Source organism: Parasteatoda tepidariorum, chromosome 7 (genome assembly GCF_982258835.1).
Source record: "Parasteatoda tepidariorum strain Cologne lab strain chromosome 7, Ptep-v5.0, whole genome shotgun sequence".
Classification (NCBI taxonomy): domain Eukaryota; kingdom Metazoa; phylum Arthropoda; class Arachnida; order Araneae; family Theridiidae; genus Parasteatoda; species Parasteatoda tepidariorum.
The window spans coordinates 25,452,937-25,479,162 of record NC_141761.1 but is presented as its reverse complement, the minus strand read 5'-3'; the positions used below and the strand labels follow the sequence as shown (position 1 = coordinate 25,479,162).

Sequence of the window (26,226 nt, the reverse complement as noted above, 5' to 3'; positions counted from 1 at the left end):
AGCGGATAATTGAAGATAAAGTTTATGTGTCTATAAATTAAAGCAAAATATAAAACAACAAAAGAATGTTATGTCAAAATAAAAATAGTTTGGTGACCACAAATGATTGAAATCAGTGACTTTTGCTAAAAGTCACTGATTAGCTGAATTATTTTTTATTGTAAGCTATAATTATTTTTTTATTTAGTACTTCAACCATCCCACCTCTCATAAGACTTTTTATTAATGTTTGAGGCCCCTCAGAAATTGTGGGCTCTAGGCCCATGCCTATAGGGCTTGGGCAGTAATCAGGCCCTGCCTAAGAAGCTGCATTACCATTGGAAATATTTTGAGAACAATTATGTTGATCAAATTATAGTCTCTGTAAACGTTCCAATAGGTTAGTAAATCGTTGGGGGGGGGGTACACTTTTTTATATAATTTTTAACAATTCCAAAAATTTTCATTTTCATAAAGTCATTAATATTTGGTAAAGCTTCATTCGTAAATATTTGGCACAATACTTACCGCAAAACAAATATACTAACCAAACCAAGTGAAATGTTTCACTCATAAAAAGTAATATGTAATGACAATGCACGAATATTAAGACAACGTACAATGATAGAGGAATATAAATCATTACTCAATATTAATTTATGTCAGATCAACTTTCAGGATCAAATTATCTACAAATCAACGATAGCACTTTTTCTCTCACGTTTTCGTGCTTTTTTTGTAGCAAACAACAGAAATAGATCATGAAATGTCCTCACGCGAACCCTGCTTTTTTATTTTCTTCCGCTCAATGTCAATCTCTGTAAAGAATTAAAGTTATCTGGCAATGACACTGAATAGATTATGGTATTATTTTCATCTTAGGGGAGATTTGGGTGGTCAGTGGACGAGAGGTAAAGCCTTCAGCCGCAGTTCCGTATTAATGAACAATATGCTCTACAATATAATACCACCACGCGTGAAATGGTCCCTCGTAAGTCAAAAAATCAGATCTTTCATCAAATTTGATAATAAAAAACAAATGATGATGGATTACTTAGGTGTTTCTATGATCCTGACTCAGTTCGTACTAAAGCATAAGATTAAATCAATGCTACATTATAGAAGGACATGGTGACAAAAAGTTCAAATTTTATCACCGCATGTTCTAGGTTTAACACTGTGTATGATACTGGGATATATATATATATATATATATATATATATATATATATATATATATATATATATATATATATATATATATATATATATATATATATATATATATATATATATATATATATATATATATATATAACATAAAAAGCTTCAATTAATCTTTTTATGTTAGTTTCTTTTATAAAACTTCATCCTAATTAATTATTCTAATCGAAATACTTTCTCACACTTTTAAAAGCCACATCCTGTTCTTAAATCTATTTTTGACTCAAGTATGCATTTAATTAAGAGCAGGACATTTTTCCCTTTGCTCTGTGTGGGAAACGCTCGATCTATTTTATAAACCAATAGCAACTACTAAGATTTCCCTCTTTCCCTAAATTAAGACATTTTACGGATTTTACTTTGCAAGATTTTCCCTAACATATAACCAAGGAGCACAACTTTTCGTGTTCACTTTTACACTTATCTCATGACTGCACTGTCTATTAATTAATAAATAAATTTTGTACCCTCCTTCCCGACTGTCAGGATCCTGATTCCTCTCCCACGCATTTGATTGACCCCTTGACCTGAGGGTCAGAGGGTGAAGGACACTGGAGGTGTCGTCCCCTACATTGGGGGTGGAGCGAGTGACTTTTTCTGATGAGAAAGAATTTTGAGAGGAGAGATTAGCTTTGAACGCCGAAGAGTAGAGTTGTAATTGAACGATGATAGATTTAGTGTGAACGAAAAAGAAAGGGAGCAGTTGCGCTCCAAGAACATTATACTCAATAGCTCATGTATCTATTTGTAACTTTTCTGTAAATAATTCTATAATCAAGAATTTAATAATAAATAAGCTATAATTGAAATAATCCTTGGTCATCCTTTTTGAGGAGTCTTTAAAAACGAACCAAGAGACAAAAGGTCTCACACCGACCTAAGACCTGTTTTAATCCTTCCACTCGGCAACGACGTGTTATATATATATATATATATATATATATATATATATATATATATATATAAAATCCACTAATTTCAACAATCACTAAAACTCTAAAACTAGCAACTAAACATAATCAGTTTTGAATTAAGTGCTTTTCTTAAAATAAGTTAATGCACCATCAGTTGATGAAAACTTGTGGTGTTTCCGGTTCAAGAAATGGCACCGGAAGTGTAATGTGATTCCGATGGACTTAACCATAACCGTGTCTCAAATCCATTGAAACAATAAAAAAACTTTCTGTGTTCTTAGAAACTTACAGCAATTTGTCATAAATGTCGAAAATTTATTTTGTACACTAGGAAGAAAAAATTGGGTTCAAACAAAAATTTACAAGTATTTCAAATATAAATAAATATGTTCTATTCATCCTTCTTTTACATAGTCAAAGTGTTTGCCTTTAGTACATAATTCTTCGAATTAAACTTTTTAGACTAATTATTAAATTGTTTTTTTTAAATTATTTTTCATATATTTTTACCTCGTTTTTCCGCATCTATCGTTCGTAAAGAATGGTTCCATGAGAAACGATCGATTGAGATACTACCGTATTACATGAAGCACAAAAGAGGACTATAGTTAATCATAAATTTGCTTCTATTTGCTAATACTTTTGAGAAAAAGTATACGCAAAAGGGAATTTACAAATTTTAATTATTATAAAGAGGTTTCAAATTCATATTCAGTGGATACCCTCACACATGGGTCTTTTTGGCAACGAACGTGCCGATCAGTTGGCAAAAGAAGGTACTTCCCTCCCAGCCTCTCCAAACACGGCCCTCACTTACTCTGAATTATTTTCTATCCGCAAATCTAAAGTTAATAAGGCTTGGCTTGTTCCATGGATCACAATCGGTATCCCAGCAAGCGTCCTGGAGGAGCCCTTGTCCTTCAAGGTACACGTGGTGACCAAACCGCTACCTGTAGATTTGTCAGTGGGCATACTAAGAGCCTCACTTTCAGTGGACGAATTAAACTTTTTCCATCTTGTAAAAAGTGCAACTCCAGGGAGGCTAGTCCTCACCATCTACTTGATTGCCTGGATTTCACCATGGAAGAGGTTCTTGAGAGACCTCTCCTTTTCCTTGATTTTTTGAAGATCCACGGCCTCATGGATCTGGGATCCCAGCTGGGATTGGAAACAACAACAGGTTTCAAATTAGCTTTTATAGTTTACTAATTATTAATAGACGCGACAAGGATTGATGACACTTCTGCTTAATTCTCCGACTCCATATTTAAAACAAACAAGAATAAATTTATAAGCTAAAATTGATATTTTAAAAAAACCAAAAATAAATTATTAAATTAAAGTAAATATTTCAAATAAGCTGAAATAATTAATACTTCTATCTATGAAAAGATTACAACAAAAAGTAACGAATCGACACGATAATATAAGACGAATAAAATGTAATATCTGAGTTCACTTATAAAACAAACTTTTAAACTAACTCTCTAAAGGTCTGGTTTCTTAGGATAGGAAGCCGTCAGCTGGAAATCAGCGCTAACCTCTGATTGGTCCATTTGTGAGTTTGATAGTATACATCATCGAACGCTCATCTTGAACTCAACTGCAGTTGGATTACAACGTGACGTTAACCACAGAAGCAATGGCGGACAACATTTAACAGCACATTGAAATCAGCGAAGATTTTGATTTTGACATTAAACATAGCTTCTTCATTAAACATAGCACTCTTCATTTAACTCAGCTATAATGTGTTTTTTCTTGGACAAAGTCATTATTTGTTCTCTAAAACTCTGGTCGACAATAACAAAATCAATACACATTCAAACTAAATATTTGTTTACGTTATTAACGCATGCGCAATGAGAGATAATGTCTGCGTTGGACCGACTGCTCACGCTGAGCTAACAAAAAAGTATTTTTTTGGCGTCAGCTCTACGTCAACTTTCCGCTGACGCCCAGATAAGGCGCTAGTTCTAAGAAACCAGGCCTTGAGCTAACAAACCAGTATTTTGTTGGCGTCAGCGGGAAGTTGACGTCCCGCTGACGCTCAGATAAGGCGCTTGTCCTAAGAAACCAGACCTTAAGAGCTTCTCCTTTCATCATTGGTTAAGTTGATTTGAACCATAATTTCGATGAAAACTAAATGTTTCCATTTCGAAAGTTATATGTGCCTAATGTCAAATATTAGCTTAAATCTCATAACTTCGGGAGTTTGGTACCGAAACAGAGAGATACCGAAGCGAGAACGTGTCGTATCGAGTTGACGAAGACCACGTAATAGGGCACCTCGAGATGCCTATTTTATTTACGAAAAGTATAAATAATGAATCATGATTGAAATAAAACAGTCCGTTTCTTGAAAAATCATCGTAATATGCACAAATATACATTCCTTAATTTTAACAGATTTCGCACCTTATTCCTTTTTTTATAATAAAGCTCCATGATATAGTTATTCATTTATTTTGTTAAAAATAAGTTCTTGACGAAACATTTTATTAGATAACCCAAACAGTTTCATTGAAGTCTGTGTGAATTTTTCCTTTGTCAACTTCTTTTTAGTATAAACTTAGAAATTCATAAATTTGGTTGCCACAGATTTTATACATAGTTCTCTTATAACTCAAGTCTTCACAGATAAAAAAATCTTAAATTTCAAACGAGTTTTGATAGAACCAAACGATTTGTATATTATTGGTTTTAAGAGACTGTAATAATTCATTGGTTAGACTTATACAGACACCTGTTCTGACCTTGAACTTGTAAAAAGGATTCAAGGTGTTTTGTCTCAACCAGGAACTTGAAGAAACCACAATTGACAGAATTTTATTCTAATTTTTGTTTATTGTTCTTAACTCGTTGAGCAAGAGTAAAATTAATTTGCTTTTTGTTTCTTTAATTCCAAAAAAAGAGTTGCCAGGGATTATTCTAACCAAAGATATGGCAACAGAAAGATTGTTTCTGTCCTACTAGGCATGGTAAGTTGAATGTTAAGTATTCGTATGACGTCAATGAAATATTTCTATACGGGCTGCAACCTTTACACGTGATAATATATCTTTAAACACCCATCTAAATGAAGATCGTTTAAAGTTCAAGAGACTAAAACTCTTGTTTACTTGAGAACATGAACTGGTCGTTTTGAACATCAGAAAAATTACAGATGAGCCGATTTAAAAAAAAAAAAAAAATAGGGCCACCATACTGAAAAATTAAAAGCATAAGCCCTTTTAAAAACATGATCACTTCTAGAAAAATCCGTTGAGGTACGTATTAGCTCGTATCGTATGAAAAATCGTTTCATTTTCAAATATTTTATAGGTCTATACTATAGAAATTCAGAGAAACAGCTATGAAAATTTTAGCATTTGCCATGGGAAAACAAAATAGTTATGTTTTATCCACCCATAACAATTTGCTTTTTCGTTCGAATAGGCACTGCAATATTGATGTTGTACAAGCTACCTGCAGCGAATGTACTACCCCGCGTACCTCTAAGTGCACACTAGTGTTCTACTTAATAAAATTCCACTTTATTTGGTCAACAGTTCGAAACTCTTCGGGATGTCAACTCTTCGAAAATGAGTTAATTTCCTAACTTTTGAGCATAAGTGTACGTGAAATTTTGTACGATTTAAGTTATTATGATCAAACATTATTTAGATTTGAGTATAAATTTCATCTTTGCAAGGATTGATGTTAAATGCTTTAAAAGTTTTTACTATACTTGAATAATAAATGTGAAAAAATAAATAACAAGATTTCACGGACTTTAACAGCATTTTCTTTAAATACGAAGTTCTTCTATTTTTATTAAATTCAAATTAAACAACAGCAATACGACATTATCATATTAACATGTAACTAAATCTTATAACGTACTTATAAATTAAAAAATTTACCCTTATGTTTGCAAGATACATACAGCAAAATTTTGTTTATTTTCTAACATAATTTCTAGGCTTCAAAAAATCTCAAAATCATAAAATATTTATACAATACGTGCTCGAATAAATCTTTTACATGTCTTAACATTTATTTCTCAAATTTATATAATTGAAACGTATGAATGAACAAATTTTTTTCTATAAGAATGATATTAACTACATATCCAACACTGTAAATTATTCTGGATAAAAATTTTAACGGTAAGAAGAACTGACACTCTTAGTGCAACATACGTAAAATCCATCATATCGTAAAATTTTATAACCTAATTTTGATAGTAATATTGATTTACTTACAGTGATTCAGTAATTTTACAGTAAATATTACTATAAAAATTACGGTTAATCATATTTTTTGTTCCATAAAATTTCAATTTAAAAATAGATTTTAAGGTAAAAAGTATCGACCCTTAGCAGTACTTTGTACCGTAGTTTGAACGGGATTTTTTTACAGTGACTGTTACTAACATCATACAGTATCAAACACGAATAAACATTGCCGAAACTGCAGAGTATTATCATTAATGAAAAAGTATTATCAGCTAAATATCCAATTGCTGATTGATCTAAGTTAAAAGTTAATAAAAAATTAATGTCAAGTTAAATAAAAAATTCATGCCGGAATTCAAGTCGGAATTTTTTATTTAGTTCAGAAATTATTTCATATTTATTGGTGTATATCACTTCTCAGATTGGTTGTATACATGCAAGCATATTTATAATTGCTTTATGACACTACTTAGTTTCATAAAATAATATTAAACATTTATGGGGATGTTGTTTAAAACAGCAATTTAAACACGGATAATTAAAAAAGTCTCCAGCTCTAAGCTTTCTTAAACAAACTCATATTTTAAAATTTTTGATCACAAATTAGTTCTAGAACAGATATTACTGAAAAGGATTATAAAGATTTATTTTTACATAGGTAAATTAAATAAAATTTTAAATTCGTTTCCATAAGATATTATGCATAAAAATACGATTACAAATGCTCTTATGATATAAAATTCACAATCTAAACAATAAATCATCTCCTAACTTGCTTAAAATCTTATCTGTGACCAAATAAAAAATGAAATTATTGTTGAAACACAGTAGAGCAGCTTCAATTTTAAATTGAGTGTAACTAAAAAAAACTGTTTGAATAAATATTTCCATGATTTAAATTTTCATTTTTATATGCCACAAAATAGTTGGATATCTAGCGCTAAAAACTACAACAAAAAAATTTCGGTAAACAACACTCCGAAACCACGGAACACCAATCTAGAAAAATCGAATTTAGGAATGAATCTGCATACTCTTTAATTTTAATTTGGTTACAATTTTATTTAAGTCTATGAGTAATTCGTTCTAACTAATTTAGTTAATATTAAATAAACTACTTTATTTTTTTAAAAAAAAAATCCTTCTGCAAAATCCAATGTAATTTAAAAAGCTACGAATGGTAAGAAAAAAAGCGTTTAAAAAATTGTTATGTTAGAGATTTTATGTATATGGAATGTTAAAAGCATGTAAAACACGAATTTTTTAAAATTCAAACCAATTAAACAATACATTTTCAAATGTTTATTATCCTTTTATATTTAATAAAGCTTTTAAACTTGAATTTCGTAAAATATTTTTATACTTCACCAGGTAAAGAAATGAGAAATAAATACTAACCTCTTAAATCTATAAAAATAACTTCTCAATTAAAGTGATACTTAGTTTGATTAGTTATTCGGGAATCTGTCTGGGTACGTCGTTAAATTTAACTCGAAAAGAACTAAAAGAGTTTTTTTAAGTACTGTAATCTAATCCTGTAAACACATTCCTTAAATTATTCGAGTTTAAATATTGATAGCATCTGTCACTTTGGATGAGTGTTTTTAATCAGCCAAAGGACCCTTGAAATCCCTCAAGCGGTTGAATCAACTTTCACTCGTGGCATGCCTACACTGCCTTTTTAGTTGCTATGTTTTGTTATGGAATATTTTCGCTTTAACACTCTTAGATATTAAGTATCAAAATAGGGCTTTCTCGTGAACATCGTTTTTTTTTTCTTTTTTTAATGGATCCCTTTCCCTCTATAATATCAATGTGAAAAAAAACCTTGTCCTTAATAATAAAGTTATCCATTGCTAAAAATTTTCATTTTGTTCAAATTTTTATATTAACTTCTCCGCTGGGCCCATGCTCGGGAGTTCGTGAGTTCGAACCCCGCTGACCTGAGACTTCCCGTGTAGTAAAGTGACTGATGCACGTTAAATCTGTCGAGTCGCAAAAGTCCTCCATGTTCCCATAACAAATCAATACCTCTGGGGGTACTGGATTGGAAATCGATCGTTCTCCGATTCAGGTCAAAATTACGATCTGTGGATGAATGAATGATGCCTTATAAACTGTACAGTATGATGTGGCGTACTGTGAGTGTGCAGTATGATGTGGCGAAGTCAAATTCTTGACCATAGATGGCGCCACTGAAAAACAAGAATCACACACTCTGCCTTAAATTTGCTCGGTTTCACCAAGCATGCTTGCCCGTGTAGCAAGTGGCATTAGAATCAACCAACCAACCGGTTTTGAATAGATATTATCAATTAAGAATAAAATAATTTTTATTTAGCTGGAATTTAGTTCTAATTTTTATTTTAAAACGATGATATAGTTATCATTATCAATGACGAATGTGCGCATTTTTATTTAGTTGAACTTTTATTCTAATTTTTACATTTAACTCCTTAATTTTGTATCGATGATATAGTTATCAGTGATCAATAAACACATTTTCGTTTAATATTTTCTTTATTTTTTCAATCTAAATCTGTTTTGTATACATGTATCTAGAGTCCCTAGTTTCGTATACGTGTAGTATTCTGAAATGATAGCTTTTTATTTTTAGAATTTTCGTAAAAACTGATTTAAAAAAATTTGGTAAATTATCGGTTCAAAATTTCTATATCAGCGAGAAAAAAAATATGATTGTCGAATTATTCCAAAGAAAGGTAAGGTAAAGAAAAAAAAAATTACCAATTTGGTGAAACTTGCAAGTCTTGCTTTGCAATTATTCCCTTCTTTCTTTTGGGAATCAAACAGGTTTTGATGTTCTCAATTCCACTTTCCAAATGAAGTTTAATATATAAATATTAATTTGTATCTCAAAAATTGATACTTTTTTTACTTAAGGATTCTAAAATTATCCATTAAGAATGGTCTTTACGTAACAACCTGAACATTTATAACACGAAAAACTGTTTTTCTGTTTGATGCTTTTTTTGTTATGTTTTTCATTTGCAATAAACATACTTTTTTGACAAGTCATTTTTCAGAGTTTGCTTAGCAAGCTATAAAAAAAACTTCTTTCCTGGCTCAGTAACGTTTTCATTTTCGTTTATACAAGATAATTGTGGGAAATCATGCCTCAAGAAAATTTTTCAACTTCAGAAAAAGCAAATTTAAGAAAAGGTAATTGTTATGATACGCTTATAGCAAAACCATAATAGTGTTAAATCAGTGTAAATAAATAAAGAGCAATCTTAAATAGTATATTTTTTAAAAGAAAGCTTTAATAATCTAAGCATGGTAAAGACAAATAAAGGAGATCTTTTTTAAAGAAATATAAAGCAGGAAAAACCTTCCAAGAAACTTTGATGAAGTAACTACTTTTATTATCAAGTTATTCGAGAGACTAGAATAATAAGTGTTGTACTCAACACTTGCAAGTTTTGTTTTTAACGTTTCCTTAATGGGGGGGTGGGGTGGAAACCACGTGGTTCTAAGAAACCGTAAGTAAACGGGCTGGAACAGCGATTATGAAGTAGTCATTACGAAAGATTATTCAAGGTTAATTTGGAAAGAATTACGTAAAAGGGCAAAAATAAAGTCATTGAGTTAATAAGGTTTAGGTGCAGTATCCATACAGCTGTTAACTCTGAAACTAATTAACAAATTGAATCACCCTGATTTATTTTTATAAATTTTAGATATTTTATAAATGGGTCAGCAAGGTATGGAATTAATATTTAACACATTGTCTTGACTTTTTTTTAATTAAAAAACTTCAGACAGAGCAGTTGTAAGGGTGGAGCAAATGGGGGCTTTTGTACAAGGCTCCGCATTTTTGGTGAGTATGGGTGAAACCTGGTTACATTTTGACAAAAAAATGTTTATAACACCTCAAAAAATTGGATTTTTTAAAAATTACTTTTAGCATGGAAAATATGATAAATGTGTAAGGCAAATATATTTAATATCCTAAACATGTTATTCAAAGGTGTTTATATTTCTGAAGATCCCGCATAAAAAAAAATATTCATAGAAATCAAAATGATCGCATTGGAAAATAAAATGTTACAAAATTTTTAATTCATTACATAAGCAGAACCATTGAACAAAAAATTTCTCTATTCTTTTTTTTTACGCCTAATAAAACACTCATTAAACTAAATATATAGTATATGATACAAAATAAAACAAAATAGTATTATTTTTTAAAAAAATTTAATTGTTCATAAGAATGAAGTTTAAAAAAAATTCGTAAATAAATAATATGATTTATTTTAATAATTTAGGCAAAATTCTAGCAGTAAAGGTCCAGCAAAATATTTAGACCAGATCCCCTGAAAGTCTAGCTACGCTCCCCTGAAAAGCTAGACCACTCGCAGAAATTATATACAATACAAAGCAAAAGTATAGAATAGTTCTTATATTTCATACTTTGTCCTTAACCTAACGAGAATTTAATTACTTTGTTTTATTTTCAGCGTTGAACAGCCAATTCGTGTTAGACATGTGGTTGCATCAGTACCAACTCCATAGCCTTGGACTTTGGAAATCTGAACAGAAGATAAGGGAGCTCGAGATCAAGCATTGTTACAAAATCGTCTTTATAAAGAACTTTATGGGGGGGGGGGACTAAACCGTATTTGATTTACATGGAGCCCATGGTTAGCCCCTCTGCAAGAGACTCTAATCCATGATCTGCCATCTATTTTTTTCTTCTTTTTTTTAATGATTTTTCAACAGCCCTGTTAGTTTTGGGACATAGAGTATGGCCGTTTTAGTAAAGCTGTGTCTCCTAGTAATTTCATTCTAAACTATCTGGTCCAAACAGGGGTTTATCAATCTCCCTTGTCAACAACGTGCATTATTATAAAAAAATATTCATTTTATCAAGAATTATTTGTAAGCAAATTTTATTTAAAAAAAATTTTCTGCGAAATGGTTCTCGCTGGAGAAATAAATTATGGAAATTTTCTGGCATCACTCCTGTGCTAATTAAACCAAATCTTAATTTTATGTATTCATCTTTGCTTGAAATTTTAAAAGTAAGCAGCTAAGAAGGCATCAGTGCACAACTTTTTTTTAGTTTCTATAAATTATCCAAAATTGAAATAAGGACTCGAGTTTTTATTCTGGGGTTTAATATAAATATAGTTATTATTTTAATGTAAACACTTTTGAAGAGCAATACAATTTTTTCTTATAATGCAATTTTCTTAGATCTAAAGTTTGTAGATAAAAAAAACCATGATGTCTGCGCTCGATAAAAGTTATAAAAATCATATTTCAAAAAGCAATAAAATTCATGTTTCATGTTCAGCAAAAAGAAATCATGATGTCAAACCAATTTTAATATCCAGTTAAATGTGCACTTTTTAAAGCCACACTAGCTAAAGTGAGATTCAAATGTAAAAAGTATATTTTAAATTTAAACACAATTATTATTAATTTAAATATAATTATATATTATTTCTTAACTCATATTTCCCCCCTAAAAAACCGAACATTTTGTTTGGAAAATTCCTCTGGATTCCTTAAGTTAAAAATAGCAATTAAAAACATTCGGCTGAAAAATGCTGAATACATAAATTTGTGGAGTCCAAGAAAAATGATCTCTGACGTTGTTTATTTGATAATCAATAACAATTGACAGGGAGATGAATTGGAAAGAGGAGAAAGTGATTTTGTTCAAATACTATGCCTCCAGTACATCCTCTCCGTGATGTCTCCGCCAAGGACAGAAAAAACAAAAATACATTTACGAAACAAGTTATAATTCTACGAATCGGCAACTTTCATCTTTTGACACCTGACAAGGATTTTGTGGCACTTCATCATTAGTCAAAGGCCGTGTCTTAAATTACAAACGTTATGACATAATCTACAATAAAAATAATGAAAGCTTGAAAAAAGAGACTTAATGAATTAAATTGAAATGAAAATTTTCATTATAAGTTAGACTTTTTATTATTACTAGTGGGCTGCTCCCCCTGCTCGCTAACGCTCGACAACCACCGAAAATTGCTACGCAATCTTATATGGTTTGCTTAGCTCGCTACTAACTTAGATCCATTGCAAATGCACAAAATTCTAAGAGTTCAAAACAATCATTCAAATCCATATAACAACTTTTTTTTAAAAAAAAGATTACATCTTTTTAGTAAATACTAAGCCATTAAAATAAATTTGAATTCCAATAAATGACATGTAATTCGTTAAACCTATTAGAAATGTGCTATAGTATAAAATCTTAAAGCGTAACAGCACGACTGAGACTCATTTTTCAATGAATAACTAATAACAATAAAACAAATAAATTCGTGATATAAATCAAAAATCCTCAAATAAATTCGTGAAAAAAAGTGCTTTCGACAAAATATTAAAATAGAGATCTATCGACAAAGACTACTCACTTCTGCCTAGCTTAATAGTATGAGATTGCCGCAGCTGATAGGGTGAATTTCGGAAGAGATCACATTTGGTGAGAATGCTCTCTCTGGTTATTTCAGTTTCCGTTCTCAAAAGCGCTATATGTTGAGCCACCTCAACTAGATTTGGCATGTGACATTTTTAGCTGCAATCATTGGTCGATTTTCTAGCGTTGCCATTCGGGGAGTTGTAATGCGGCTTTTTTTTATAGCCGTGTTAGAGAAATATATATATCGATTTTTTTCTTTTTAGTTTATATAAACATGTATCTAGGACAAAGATCCTAATTCGTAAAAGATGAACTTTCACTATCAAAAAATGTCAATTTAAAAAAAAGATGAAGGAATTTATTGAAAAGGTACCAAGTAAAAATCATCTTCTATTTTAATTGACTTACTTAGATACAAATAACTCCTAAAATGTCTCCATCATGGAGTTAAAATCTTTATAACTTTGTGAGTCATCGTGGTGCAACTTTCAGATGCAAAACAAGAGCGGTGCAAGAAAAGATCTGCAGTTTTAAACTTGCTCGACTCCGATTAATATTGGAATAAAAATTTTGCCGAATCCACGGAAAATACTAATACAAAGACTAAATAATTGTTCATTTTAAATGATATTTTATTTTTATGAACTATTGGAGTTAACGGTGCTTTATTGAATATTACATATTATAATGCAACACAATAGTTGAAAAAAATAAATAATAAAAAAATATTTTGTGCAAAAATATTGAAATTGTGCAAAACTCTTCTAAGAAAAGAGCTAGATATTAATATCTCACACGCACATTTCTATAAGTCTAATGACGAATAGATTCATACGAGAATATTTTGGCCAAAACTATGACAAATATGATACACAGACAAATATGATTTCACTTTTTAACTGCGCTATATAAATTTGTTTTTGAAATTGAAATACTTTTTCAATAACTCAACAAGCTCAAAAGCGTTTCAATGTGACAAACTAAATTTGAAGAAAGTTCGAATTTAAATAATTATTTGAGTAATATTTTGTTTACATGCAAAAATATAAATATTTTTCGAAATCAATGAATTCGATTTAGCCTATAAGATCTAACTTTTAAGCAGCCGGTAATAATAAGAATAAATTTTATCCGATTCGAGAGCAATTTATTTCGACTTATGGAGTCGAAGCAATTTGCGCTCGACTAAATTCAATATATCCAGGCGCACGATTCAGATGAAAATTATCAAATTGTACTCTGTTTTCCTGTAATATACAGGATGTCACGCTATGACCAGTTTTAATACAGGTTTTTAAAACTTTTGTGAAAAAATGAAGTGAAAAAAAAGTACACACACTGTACATAAAAATTCATATTTGTGCAAGAAAAAAAAATTATTATCTACATAAGTAAAGGAAAAACTTCAAAGCTATATTGCACGGTATACTAAGAAGTGAATTTACTAATGCCTTTCGATACTTCTCTGTTTTCTCGTACAATCAAAACGATCATTTCAGCTCAGCCTTCATAATTAGTAGTAAATTTCGATAGACTTTTATTGACTTTTAAATATCAATTTGCAATCCTTGATGGGAAATTTTTCAAATTTCACACAAAGCCGGGTTGCCTGGTTGGTAGGGCAATAGCCTGGTTGGTAGGGCACAGGGCTCATGTATAAGAGTTCGTGGGTTCGATCCCCATCGGCCGAAGACTCAACGAGTGGTAAATGGTGACTGATGCACGTTGAATCTGTCGTGTCTCAAAGTCCTCCGTGTTCCCATAACAAATAAATACCTCTGGGGGTACTGGATTGGAGATCGATCATTCTCTAATTCAGGTCAAAATTACGATCTGTGGATGAATGAATGCGTCCACCCTATAAGCGGGTGCAACGTATGGTGGGGCAGAAGTCGAAATCTTGGTCATAGATGGCGCCTCTGGAAAACAAGAACAATCGCACCCCCTCTGCCTAACCAGGCATACGTCAACATCAACAACTAACTGATCCAGGAGTTTCCTTGTCTTCTGGATTGGTTCAAAATTACAAGGCTACGGAGTTGAGCATTAGTAGTCGTAAACCCAAAATTGGGTCGGCTGTTCAACGGCGGGTATACAAAATTAAAAAAACTTCACTTAGGATAAGGATTTTAAAAATAGGCATGAAGGGTTAGGGAACACCCTGCATAAATGAGTTTATTAATAAAAGTGAATTAAAATAAATGACTTCTTTCTATTACTCTTTTTAGTACTTAACTTTATTTGGATTGAAGAAAATAAATTGACACAAAAAAATTTTTTTGTTTCATTGACTCAGCTGAAATTGCGCACTAACATCTAATTTATTTTGCCATTAAGTGCTTCAAGCGGAAAATTATTATTCTTTTCAGCAAAAGAAAAAACAAAATCATAGCGTTAAGTAGTCATCTTCCTCTTTTTAATCGTCATCCATGTTTTTCTTATAACCCCAGAACCATCTGTGCAAGCGTCCTAAAACTTAAGCAGTGGATGAAGGAGGTAAATCAGTTCTGGAGCGACCATTAACTCATTGGTTTAGCATTAGTCATTGAGACAACTTTAATTAACGCTTTTTTTTCTTCAAATATTTAACAGTGATGTTTTCTTAATTACAGCTCTATCTAACTTTTATTCGTTATTTAAGATGAGATCAGTGATCAACTTTACGGTAATGTCACTGAATCAGTATTTCGAAAGTTATCCGGTATGACGACGTGTTTATTTAGTTATTTATTTAGTTTATTGAGTTATGCTTTGAAAAATATTCCTACAAAACAAAATAGTTTTAAAACAACGATAATTGAAGCAAAAAAAACATAGATTGTGTAGTAAAAAGTAAAATTAATGGAGGAAAGATAATTCGTTTCGGGAAACCATAAAAAAATGCCAAACTATTATTGACTCCGATGATACTTATTGTTAGTTTTGGTAGTAGGTACTACTGCTATTTTATTTTATTTTACTTTATAACTAGAGTTGAACAGCCGACCCAATTCTCAGTTTACGACTATTAATGATGTACTCGGTAGCCTTGTAATTTGGAATCCAATTGAGAAGACAAGGAAACGCCTAGATCAAGTATTGCGACTCTCTTCGTGGAGGACTTTTTTATGGGGCTACACTGCATTTCCGTTACATGGAGATGAAAATCACGAAAACCTCCCACGGTAAGAACCCATGATAAGTCTTCCACTGAGGATATTTTACGTCAACACTGTGATTGGTGCGAGCCGGGAGCAGAATTCATATCAACTAGCCACCGCTGGAATTTGAACCGGAGTCACCTCATTGGGATGCAAACGCTCTATCTTCTGAGCCACAGTGGCTCCTACTACTGCTATTTTATTTTTATTTTTTAACCGTCGTTGAACATTTTGGGTTTACGACTACCAATATTCAACTCCGTAGCCCTGTAATTTTGATCCCAATCCGGAAAACAAGGGAATTCCTGAATCAAATATTGAAAGAAATTTGTCTTCGTAGGGGACTTTCTGATGGAACTAACGATGGAGAAGGAAAAATTCTCACGGTTATCCTGACTTCAAGGGGATGCTAACCCATGATCCGTCTACCACAGAGGATATTTTTCGTATGCACTGTGGTCGGTGCGAGCCGGGTGCGGAATTCGAATCGACCGGCCATCGCTGCTATTCGAACCCGGTTCACCTTATTGGAAGGCGAGCGATCTATCCCCTAAGCCACCGTGGCTCTCATTACTGCTATTCTAGTAATAGGTAGGGGAGAGTGGGGTCAATTGTAACAGGGTACAATTGTAACAGAGCAAAAATTTCGAGTGTCGGGTTCTAGATGTGGTTCCTAGGTGGCGCACAAGGTGTATTTAATAAATCTACATGTACACCCCTGCTGGCAACCATTTTTATGAACTTTTGAAAGAGTTACATCACAAAAGATATTTTCATGCTACCTAAGTACTTTTTTTGGTATTAGAATATTATATTGTAACAAAGTAATTTTGTTTAAACAAATAAAAATTATTAACCAAATATGTAAGTGGACACCTTAATTAACATTTCAAAAAAAAAAGATTAGTTTTGTTAATTAACTAGCATTGTTTTAAACAAATGAAGCTGAAATGGCGTCTTGGGGACGATTGTAACAATAAGTAAAGGGACGAATGTAACAGCTGAAAATAAATAATCTTATGTTTACAAACTATTACTTAACTCTTTAAGAACCCCCAATAGTTTTCTATATCATTTATATTATGTTGCATGTGCATTATTTTATTTGTCATCTTTCACAGCATAAATTAAAATTTTTAACCCCTTAAAGTTAAAAGGTCTCTGCTCATTATTATTTTTACTCCTAAAATATCACTACTATTTTGATCAATAAAAAATATATATCACAACTATGATAATATGTACAATTAACTATGTTTTAGTTGAATTTATGAACTGTTACAATTGACCCCGTAAGTGGGGACAATTGTAACAAGTGCACGACTGTCAAAAATTGTTAATAACTGATATAATAACATTTAAAATAAGGTATTTTTTTTCTAGTAGAAGATAGTCTACTTTACTCGTCTGTCAATTAATACTAATAATATGTTGGATTTTTTGTTAGTTAAAAATAGTTAAGTAAAAAATTTTACAATTGACCCCACTCTCCCCTACTGTTTAGATGAATACCATATATATTTATGCATGTATTAAATATAGTTGCTGCGGTAATAGGATTTATACGGCGCCTCGAAAGGTATAAGTATCTAAAAAATTGCTTGATTGCAGTAAATTTTGACTATCATGCGATGGCCGATAGTAGTGGCCTCATGCCATATGATACTAAATATAGTTTATCTTTATGTTAATGAGGTGAAATTTTGAAAACGTGTTTTACTATTCTACTAACGTAAAGTCACCACGAAGATCAACAAAAATTTGGAATTAGAGAAAAACATATAATATAATGTAATAAAAGGATTTGAAATTATTATTTTAGTTTTATTAATTGTGTCGGTAAATGATTTAATAATTTCATAATGTACATAATTTTCGAAACGTTGATTCAACAACGATCAATAGATTTTTTTAACCATGTACAAAGAACGGTATTTTTCTTGTAGATAATAACCATGTACACGCATATATTTCAAACTGATTATAAAGTAATAAGAATATTGTAATTCGAAGAATTAAGAGATCATATTCCACATTCACATGCGTATGTTAAAAGAATAGCATACGAATAGTACCAAGCAAAAGAAATACAAAAAGAAATAAATAGCAAAAGAATAGTACCTGAATAGCATACGTATGTTCATAGAGAACTGAAATCGTTCTCTAACAATTTCGGCTTTGCAAAACATACATTCTGTGGAACATTTAGGATGAAAGAATTCTTTGATAATCTCTTCTTGATTGTTAAATAAAAATAGAAACAGTTTCTTCAGATCTAGTAAGCGTTTTCTTTTATAATCGTGTTTGTAAACTAATTGAAAAATCTATGTCTATGCCAATATCGCGGTCACTTTGCAATGTGCTAGGCTAACTGGAAACATCTCCAGTGTTTACTGACCTGTCCGATATTTTCAGATTTATTACAATCAGCCTGTATGCCTTCAGACAAATATACGAGTATTTGCTCAACAAGCTTGAATTTCCACCGACATTTCGACTCAATTTCCGAAAGCTTATAAGAATAAGCATTGTATTATACCGGCACTTTGAATTAAGAATAGCGAATCAGCTTATTGAGCTTACAGGATGTCCAGCTGATGACTGACTGACTTGAAACTTTGAAATCTCTGAAAACAAAGAATGATAGAACAAGCTCATGTCTATTGCGAAAGCTGTAAAAATTTTACGAAGAAATTTTGGAATTTAGGTACAAAAGTTGCCAAGAGATGGTACTATACAGAATTGTTAAAAATAATTCAAATGCCGCAGAACTGTAATCAAACTGAGATATTTCAGTACCTGAAACACTCGTTGTTCTGCGAACTTATAATTTCTAATCCTGTATGAAACCTATAAGTATACGACCTCTTTGCAAACAGCTTTAAAAAAATTAGACTTATACAGCAATGATGGTATATTTTCTTTTTTGTTAAAAAGCATGTCAGTTCACAGCAATAAGGCTATTTAAAGAAGTAGTAGTGGTAATTTATTTACGTCGCACTAAAGCTGACCAATGGGCCATTAGCGACGGTTAAGGAAGCATCTCTTTAGAATAAACAAAAGACACGCCAACACAGTTTTGATCCTCTGCTGCTTCGGTAGCTCGACGACCTGCGCAAGTCGAACTCTTTACAGTAGAACAGTCAAACGAGAACCAATATCGCACACCCTCCAACCCATCGCAAACTGATCAATTTTATAACAGCTTGAATCATGTTTTCATGAACAGCTGCGAATCATTTTTCCATTATACAAAAACTAGTTTTATTTAAAGACAAAGCAGAAAAATACTAAGTATATATATATATATATATATATATATATATATATATATATATATATATATATATATATATATATATATATATATATATATATATATATATATATATATATATATATATTTTTTTTTTTTTTTTTTTTTTTTTTTTTTTTCATTATAAATCTTTCTCCTCATCATATTTACTTCTGTTTCAAATTGTTAGAAATTTTTACAATAGACAGGGTGGAATATATTAATTGATTAAATAATAATAATTAATTGACTAATTAATGATAATCGAACTGAATTGTTACTTAATACATCTTTGTGGACTTAACAGGACGGATTGGTGCATTTAAAAAAAACATCAATAAATAAATAAGCCTTGCTTATTTTGCTATTAATTAATTTTGAAAAATTCAATTTTTGTTCGAATTTTGATTTAAAAAAAATCTAAAAATTAAATACTCAGGATTTCAAAAACCATAACTTCTACACATACGTGTAAATAAAATAGAAAAAATCAATACAATAAATGTCCAGTACTGAAATGATTGAACGTTACTTACTGAGAAATCAGAATGGGTTTCCGTTCGCAAACAATACTTCAACGTACGAAAATCATAACTATACTGATATTATTCATAAAATCTTTTTCCCACCAGTTCAAAAAAATGAATATTTGATAAATAAACTAGACGTATTTGTTGACAATAACAATGGTTCCATCATAATTACGACGCAGTGTAAGGAAATTGCTGATTTCGTTGTTGATATTTATTACGTCGTGCGTTTGCAAGATTTATAAACATTGATACTTTTTTCTGTGCTAATTTTGGAAAAGGATGACACAATTTACAGGAAACTGACCTCAGCTAAACACCCTTTGGATTCAAAACATATTTCTACATTACTTCAGTTCAGTTTGCTGGCACCAGATCGCCAAATTATGATTATTTTTTTATTTTTACTCCATGTGCTTTTTCAACTATCACGAGGAAACATTGTGATGAAACGGCATTGACAGACATATGATGCCTGTAAAAGATCCTTGCTTAACTGGTGTTATCTAGTAATTACATCGCATGCAGACAATTCAAAGCCGTTCGATTGACGCATCTTGTAATTTAAGAATAAACTACAAGAAGGTAAGATTATTGAACCCCTGCTTCCGGAATTAATTGTAGTAAATTAAAATAGGCAAATACATAAAAGTCGTTAGAGAGATATTGCTTGAATAGTTTAAAAGTATTATAGTGTTTTTAATTTATTCTGATGCAAAATTCAAGATTCTTTTCCCCCAAAAGGAAAAAATTGTTCTCATGTCATAGTAAACAAAACATAGTAGAAAAAGTCAAAACCATTATTTAGCAATAAAAAATAAAAAAATAGTGTGTGGAGTCCCTCCACGTGGAAGAAGTTAAACTTCGCAACCTGCGACGTTAATTGTAGAAGAATCAGCAGTCGTGGGAGGATCACTAATTCTATTCAACGACTCTTTTTCCTGAACCGCTCGCTTCCGTGCTCTGTAATCACGGTAATATTGTACATTTTTCCCTCGTGGACCTCTTGAACCAGTGGAAGTGCTTGTGGTTGCCTCATCGTCTCGCCCTGGAAAATGTATTTGTATTAATAATGTATGTGAATGCGTCATAATGTAATTTCAGAAGAGAAACAATCAATTGATATTCACAAGAGACGTACCTTGATATAACCTTAAATCCGTCGAATTGTCCGTGGGATTGTTTTCACTCATTTTTTACAATTGTTATCCACTAAATTTGAAAATAAAAAATACTACCCTATTAAATTATATATGTGTATTAAAACAAACTAAAACAATATTTATAGAAAAACAATACTTTTAATATTTTTATTATTTTTATGCTAGTGAGAACCAAAACATTATGGAAATGAATGAGGGAAAACTGGATCCTACCACGTGATTTCCCGGCCAATAAAAATGTAGCGTTAAACGTTTAACGCAACCTTGTTGGAAGTCGCATAAGAAGTATAACTTCAATAACTAAAGTTTGATGAAACAAATCATTTCAGCTGATAACATAAATGTTGATGGATAAAAAAATCTTTACTCAAAATTAATTATATTAAATTCAAAAAAGCTTGATAAATAAAATGATTTTTCTCTATTCTGTAACTTTAACTTGCATACAATTTCTGATTGAAAGAACTTAACTATATTTTAAGTATAAATAATTGACCGAAAATTGTCAAAACAAATTAATTAATATACTTTCTCTGTCCTTAGCAACCAAAATGTAAATTAAAAATGAAGATTGAATTAAAGTAATAAAATAATATTTTTAAAAAAAAAAACTAAAAACTTCAATACCACTCGATCGAAGACGTGGTGACACAGATGATAGAGCGCTCGCCTTCCAATGAGGTGAGAATCAAAGCGATTGCTGGTTGATACGAATTTCGTAGCCGGCTCGCATCAACCACAGTGCTGACACAAAATATCCTCAATGGTAGATGGATCATCCGTTACAGTCCCCTTGCCGTCAGGCTAACCGTTGGAAGCTTTTGTGGTTTTCCTCTCCATGTAATGCAAAAGCAAATTAGTTCCATTAGAAAGTCCACCACGAATGCAAATTTCTCCCAATACTCAGTCCAGGAACTCCCTTGTCTTCTGGGTTGGGTTCAAAATTACAAAACTACGGAATTGAACATAAGTAGTTGTAAACCCAAAATTGGGTCAACTGTTCAACGACGGTTATAAAATAACTCAATGGAGCAGTGGTGGGCCTCCTCTTCAACTATAACTCCTTTCGAGGCTTAGTGGATGGAGCTCTTGCTTCCCAACTTGGTAACTCGGGTTCTAATTCCAGCAATGGCAGGTCGATAAGAATTCCGCACCCAGCTTGCACCGACCCCAGTGCTAACGAAAAATATTCTCAGTGGTAGACGGATCATGGGTCAGAGTCCCCTTGCAGTCAGGAAATCTCACTTTTTTGCTAAATGGTTAAATGAGTCCGCTCTATTCGTTCGTATTATTAAAATGGTATACTTCAATTAGTATTAAAAAGATTTACTTGAATTATACAGATTAGAGCACTGATTGAAAAAAAAATTTTAATTGTTGAAAGCAAATAATTTGTGTAAAAATGCTATATTTCCTTTAAAAAAAGGCCTTCTGACAAATTGCTCGTTTATGTTTATGTATTTATTTAATTATTCTTTTTTGATGAAAAGATTTTTTTAGGGTTACCTTAAAAATGTCGATTTCAAGCTTACTTTTTCTTCATCGTATCTTCAACAACAACAAAAAAGAAAGGAGGGTATCATTTCCTATTAGCATTATGTGTATTATGAATGGAATATAAATTTTTTACAAAACCATTTATAATTTTTTTTCTCTGTCATTTTGATTTATTCTGATACTTTTGAAGAATAAAGAAATACTTTTTATTCAAATATTGCTTTCAAAAATTACAGAACTAAATTTATTGATATTATGGAGCAGATGTATGTAATAATTATTACGCACTGTTTTACAGGAAAATGTATCACGCATTTTATTACAATTTTTTTTTTATAAAAGCTGAAATTAAGTGTGAAAAAAGTCTTGTTACAAATAATAAACAGACTATAATAAGTCACTAGACTTTAATAAATAGACTAGGAGGTTCCCCCTTGCTCTCCAACCTGCCAGTTTCTTCTTCCTGAAATTAAGTTGGCAAAGTAATAACATTTTCATAACTTTTCTAAAAACTGTAAAAGCAGTTGCTAGTAAAAAGATTCATTCCGAAATAAATTAATAAATAAAATAAATTAATACATAATAATAAAAAAATTTGGTTCTTTCGTGTTGTTTAAACTTATGTAAAGCATCTTTACTTTATCGTTTCCTAAAAAATTTCTATAAAGTATTTACTCTTTTTTAATTTAATATGAATTATATAACACATTAAGAAGAACGCGTAACTACGCGCTAGCTTGTTTTCGGCCATGAATAATGATCTACTAGGTCAAAATGTTTAAAAAAAATACTACGAAATTCAGATTGATAACAGCTTGACCTTTAAAGATTTATTTGATAATAATAAAATTATTTGTGAAAAAACGGTTGCAATATTTGTTTTCTAACATTTTAAACTGATGGGATGAAATTAATGTAGAAACATAATTTCTTTCAACAACTTGAACCGAAAAGTTTTTATTTTTTATCATTATTTCATTTCATTTTTACTCTAATCATTTCATTTACTATGGATTTGTTCAAGTCATTACAGTTTCATTACATAGTAGTCATTACATACTATTGTATACATACTAGTCATCATTGCTAGTTATTACATACTAGTCTACATACTACTTTTCCCTTTTTCATTAAATATTAATTTCATTACTGGTCGTATAACTCTAACCGTTCTGTATTTGGTTAAAAATTTGCCTCTAACTTTTCAAGTCAGCATGATATTTCTGGGCAATTTCTTATGCAGACAAATTTGTATGAAGACAAATGGTATTTGCTGTTCGATTTTATAAACTCAAGATTATGTCGCAACAAAATATTTTTCTCAGAATCATAAAAGAAGAGAAATGCATGCCTCTACTATCTGGAAATTTGGAAAAACAAGACCATAAGTTACCATTCTAAGATGTCTGCTTTTAGAGAAGCGGGAAAAAAATAATAATGGAATCGCGGGGGGGAGGGGGAGGAGAAACAGGAAAAAAAATGCCCCGGAAGGGAAAGCGTTGAAAAAAGTACTATATTAATTATTACATAAATTTTAAGTCCGATTCGATTTAGACCGTTGAACTCGAGTTTATTGTAATTAAATAATTATTCGAACCTAATAAGATATTTTTTAAACATAATTAAAATGCAAAGTTTAATTTGAAGTTGACTGAAAGATGCTTTTAATATTTTATATATTTTTAATACAATTATATAACAGTATTGTTATAAGTAGTTTATCGATTCGTTGTAGTCTCTTTATCTTTCAATAACTTAAAAATATTAACGGAAATGATAAAAAAATATTTCAATTTAATACAATTTATTAAAAATAAATAAGAGAAAAAGAATTTTTAAAAACAAATTGTGTTGTAACCAGTCGGATATCCTTTTGTATCAATTATATTTTTAAAAAAATATCTAATTGCATTTGAATAAATATTTAATTACATTAAACTGAATTGGTTGTTAAATTCGTATTATTACTAACCAGGTGCTCTTTTTACAGTTCACCTAAATGATAGCCAGCCATAAAATGCATACTTAAAAATAAATCTTAAGACGGAGGAAAGAAAAAATACCACATACACAAAGTACCTACATAGAAAGTAATAAAGAATGAAAAACTTACAAGATTCTCTTGCAGGAAAGGTAAATTTGAGACAAAATAATATCCAAAAATTTTATATTTAAATTGTATTTAAAAGAAAAGCTTAAAATTAATAAAAAACTGCCCCGAAATAATCGCCAAATAAGGAAATCGTCGTTGCATGTCATTGTAGATGTTATTTTGACATCAGACAAGGTTTGTGTGTCTTCGTAAGTAATGCCATTTTTGTTAGAAGTAGTTAAGCCACTTTGGAAGGTTTTCGGATAATAAAATATGTATTAGTTAACGTTTTACGATTATTAAATGGCGGATCTACATTTATTTTTAAAAAAAACTTATTTCATGTAATACAGTGTTGAGTCAAATCATCTAATAGAAATAATGAATACAAAACCATTTAAATTTGAAAAGAAAAAAAAGATTAAAAATAACTTTTCAGACCACTGTTATATATTCTCGTAAACGAAAATAAAAAAAATTGGACTAATTTTTATAGAAATAAAAATTTAAAAAATAAAATTTGTGAATTAAGTTGCAATGGTATCTGAGAAGGATGATTAGTAATTTTGATGCTATTTTTTTTATCGTGATGCAGCAAAATTGATTGATAAGCAATCAGGGGAGACGGGTGGGAAAATGAGCAAGTAGTTGGTGGATACTATAGTGAAACTAAAAGAAATTAAAGTAAGGGAGTATAGATAGAACAATCAAGCTATAAAATGTATATTTTGTAACAAATCTAACAGGAACGAAAATATAATTATAGCTATTACTCGGTCGAAATGGCTATAATTGTTTTTCAAATTGAATGCCTTATTTGCTAAAGGGAGAAAATAAATGGACTTACCGTAAAAGTTTTATTGCAAACAATAAAATATAGTTTTTATTTCTGAGCAATATTTTTCAACTAGTGTTCAGTTCTGTTGTGTTAGAATAACTATGAAATTGCTAGCTTCCTCTTCCCTGTGGTTTAATATTTTGAAGAGACAAAAGCTTGTTAGGTACGTTAATTAAATATTATGAAATCTTTCAAAAACTATTAATTGAAACCAGAATAGCCATAGAACGACATTATTAATAAAGGTAATATCTTAAGTTAATAACGTAATATCTTAGTATTATTGCAGTTAAAGAGATTTGGTTTCACAGATTAAGCGTCCGATTCTATTGCAATAGAGCTTAAAGCTTATCATTTTGTTCGGTTGCCATAGCAATTTATTCTATGAACTTGTTTTCACAATTCATATTTAATTTTTGGTAATTAAAAAAAATCTTAAATACTTTTTGCGAAAGAGATTATTCAACTTTTCGAGAAAAAATAATGAATTTTTACTGTCGACACTATAGCAAATTCGCACTATAGCAATAACTGGACCCGCCTTTTAATAGTAAGACTTATTTCTACAATATGGTTGAAAACCCGAGGTTTTAAATGTTCATAGGGACACCGCAATAGGAGAATATTTCAGAGCCCCGCAAATGTTTTTTTGTTTAAACTAATTGAACTTAGCTCAGTTTTTTACAAAAATGATTATGCTTTTATTATAAAATTTTCGCGCTGGACTTAATTGTAAATTAAAAATTGTAAATTGTTTGTAAATTAATGTTTTTTGACTTGCATTTTATGCAAGTATTCTAAAATATATTTTAGTGATCACAATAAACTTAGGTGGGATGTGTTTAAGAATTGATACTAGATACTTTCTCATTTATCATATAGATATTTTTCTGACGTAATTATATTAATTTAAAAATAC

General features: G+C 30.6%; 2 protein-coding genes across 7 annotated transcripts in view; one reads left to right on the top strand and one right to left on the bottom strand.

Moving 5' to 3' along the window:
- The window catches only part of LOC107437589 (uncharacterized), a 236,234-nt gene that overhangs the window by 145,301 nt on the left and 64,707 nt on the right, over positions 1–26,226 (bottom strand). For 2 of the 6 annotated variants that reach the window (XM_087167514.1, XM_087167515.1), the window contains exon 1: positions 7,736–7,798. The exons of 1 other annotated variant lie outside the window; for it this stretch is intronic. The gene's annotated coding sequence lies outside the window, so the exon portion shown is untranslated. Of the gene's footprint in view, positions 1–7,735; positions 7,879–19,723; positions 20,110–26,226 lie in introns of those variants that run through there. 3 more of the 6 variants (XM_087167508.1, XM_087167510.1, XM_087167518.1) reach the window with 3 other exon arrangements.
- The window catches only part of LOC107447477 (medium-chain acyl-CoA ligase ACSF2, mitochondrial), a 68,085-nt gene continuing 67,182 nt past the window's right edge, over positions 25,324–26,226 (top strand). The window contains exon 1 of the mRNA XM_087167519.1: positions 25,324–25,470. Within this exon, the coding sequence (XP_087023645.1) occupies positions 25,409–25,470 (62 nt within the window). The 5' untranslated portion in view covers positions 25,324–25,408. The remainder of the gene's footprint in view (positions 25,471–26,226) is intronic.